General features: G+C 38.5%; 1 protein-coding gene across 1 annotated transcript; it reads right to left on the bottom strand.

Annotated features, from left to right (window-relative positions):
- Positions 1–1,612: 1,612 nt before the first annotated feature.
- On the bottom strand, positions 1,613–2,860 carry LOC132554663 (neuronal acetylcholine receptor subunit beta-3-like). Its single transcript, XM_060218977.1, has one exon. It carries the CDS (start codon positions 2,858–2,860, stop codon positions 1,613–1,615), a length of 1,248 nt encoding a protein of 415 aa, XP_060074960.1.
- Positions 2,861–3,104: the final 244 nt, after the last annotated feature.

Below are 3,104 nucleotides of genomic sequence, written 5' to 3' on the forward strand. Positions count from 1 at the left end.
ATAGTGAGAATTGTTGACATTTATATTTTTGTGTTCCCTCTGAAAGGATATTGCGTCATGGGATACGTCACTTTAAAATATAGTGGCCGGTGTTTTCCGATGAACTACAATTTTACCTATAGAATATTATACATCATCAAGCATTTACTATTAATGATAACCAAAGTATGATTTTTCACAAGTAATATCATAGAGTTTGATTTTTGACCAAGCAGGTTACATATTTGTTTGTGGTTTGATTAAATGGTACATAGGGTTTTCAGAAAAAGCACTGAATTCATTGTTTTACGTTATCACTCAGATATAAGGTTATTACCAATTTCCAAAAATCCTCACATGCTTTTAAATGCACAATAAAAATGGCAAAAGTTGTAGTTCATTTATCCGAACTGCCAAATGCACAAATGATTTAGCTGTGCGGATTCTTGTCGTAGATCGTAAGTTCGAGACTCGAGAAAGATATTTGTTTCCCTGGTTCTCCCTAAAGTTTCAGATGTTACGATACCTTTGTGTGTTTCACGGTTACCAGGACGATAAAAACATTGAAATCGAGCAGAGCTAGGAGATACATGATCAAGTAGGATACGTTTTGGGAGTTATAGGGTAGTGTCGTAAGTGATTACTCCCAGCAACACGGCGTATGTTAGGTACACGGTCACACAAAGCGAGTTCTTCTGTCCTGGAGACAGCAGGATTAAAAATACGCAAACGTTCAGAAACGCCAACAGTATTATTGATGCGATTGTTGTCAAGACCACCAATTTATGTCTTTGGTGTAGATAAAGCATGTGACTGACCAATCCACTCAGACCTGGCCACCAATTTCTGTCTTTGGTGTAGATAAAGCATGTGACTGACTAATCCACTCAGACCTGGTCACTTCCCATTCAGCATTTTCCTCAAAATGATTTATATCTAATGGTCTTTCCTTTGTCGTGAACACAGCTTTGGATGAAGTGGAATCCCAAATTACAAGAGGCAAAGAGCAGCCTTATGTATCGAAAGGACAATACGTTACATCTTACTTCACAAGTAAGTACTCTCTGCTGGAAACCATGTAATATTCCCATTGACCGTCCAGCGTTCGACGGCAACTTGAAAGTGATTCTCCCAAACGTGTTTATAACGGCAATGTTTGGGACCCATGAAGAATTTTCAGCGTCATTTACACAATATCAAAATCAGACGTATTTCGTGTTAACGCTTCTTCTTTCCATCGAATATCAAACCAGACTGCATTTACAAGTTTCAGTGATTTTTCATCGAATTCGTTTATTGATTTCAAGACAAAAGTCATGTTGACAGCTATCATGTCACATTTAAAACAGACCGGACTCGTGCGTCGTAACCGTTAAAAAATTGTACGTAAACATTTTGTCACGTCTTCGAATGCTAATAATAAAACGGACTTGACGAAAACCATTCCGAAACCGTCAAACAGTTTTGTTATCACTTGATAAATAATGACGTAAAAATAGGTTCGAGGGGCGAAGCGGGAACTTGTCTCTCTTAAGACGAAGTTTGTGTATAGGATAGGATAAACACTATGGTAGTAATTGTAAAACGTATTGTAATATCACTTTGAAATATGGGTGATCGTGGAGTGAAAAGCTTATGGAAAGTATATCGCAGAACCGATCACTGACGTCATAATAGTCACTATAACCAGGAACAAGAAGAACATAGGCACGTCGAGTCTCGGCATTATGTCCTTTACACAGACCTGGGAATCTCTTTCATTTATTTCGTCCAATATTTCAGTTCTGTTTTCATTCATGTCATCTGAACTATTGCTGTCTAAATGGCTTATTTTGGATCGCTCCCGGGGAGTACATGGAGTACATGAGCCAAAGACTCTAGAAATGCATGCTGGTACCGGAGTATCTCCATATTCAATGAAAAGTCGAACTTGTATGACGGTAATCAGTACAATGGTCACACTGAAAATTAGCAGAGCGAGCAAATACATGGTCAGGTAGGACACGTTTTTGGAGTTATGTGGCAGCTCCGCTGTGATTACTCCCAGAAACACGGCATACGAAAGGTACACGGTCACACAGAACGAGTTCTTCTCTCCTGATGAAAGTGGGATGAGGAACACACAGACGTTTAAAAACGCGAGCAGGATTACTGGTGCAATGATCGTTATGGTCACAAATTTAGGTCTCCGCTGCAGATAAAATATATAATTCACAAAAGCATTGATCTTTTCATAATCGGATTGCGAATCTAGGATTTCAGGGGTTAGCAATTCCCATTCAACATTCTCCTCAAAAAACTTTGTATCTATTGGTAGTATTGATGTCACAAGCATAACTTCAGAGGGAGGGGCGTCCCAGAGTTCAAAAAGCAAGGAACAGCTTTGTGTATCGAAAGGATAGTACGTTATATCCACTTCACAATTTACGACAAAACTGTCTGAAGGAAACCAATGAATAGTTCCGTCGGCGCTGATCATAGCGTTAGACGGCAACCGTGAAAGTAAATTTATCCTTCCAAATGTGTTCGTAAGGGCAATGTTCGGAAGCCATATTGAATCTCCATCTACATGTACATACGATACATTACCAAAATCAGATATATTCCATACCAAAGATTCGTCTCTCCAGGTAACATCAAACCAACCCGCGATGACAAGTTTCTGTAACTTTTCATCGAATTCGTTTATAGAATTCATAGAGAGTCCCACCTCTACAACTAACACATTACTCTGATCTAAAACTGGCCGAACCCGCTTGTCATAACCATGGAATATATATGTGTAGACATTTTTCACGTCTTCCAATGTCGGTGATGAAAGTGTTCCTCTTGTAATTAATAACAACAGGAAACAGGTCAACATGGCGTCCGCTGACGTCATATCCGTTGTATTTCTCTACACTATTGTACCAGAGCTGTCGTCTCTCGTCTTGAAGTTCCTGTAATGAATATAAACAAAAAGATACGAAAACAAATTACAATGAACGTATTCTAAAACAACCTACGAAATGTTGCAGAACGTATACATGAGAAGGTTCCTATATACATTGTTTACCTATGTTCATACGTTTACATTATTATATAAGAATTGCGTATTTATGCTCAAATTAATCAGGTGGTATTTA

This window comes from Ylistrum balloti, unplaced genomic scaffold, assembly GCF_031769215.1.
Source record: "Ylistrum balloti isolate Yb309-2 unplaced genomic scaffold, AGI_CSIRO_Ybal_v1 Utg370420, whole genome shotgun sequence".
Taxonomy (NCBI): domain Eukaryota; kingdom Metazoa; phylum Mollusca; class Bivalvia; order Pectinida; family Pectinidae; genus Ylistrum; species Ylistrum balloti.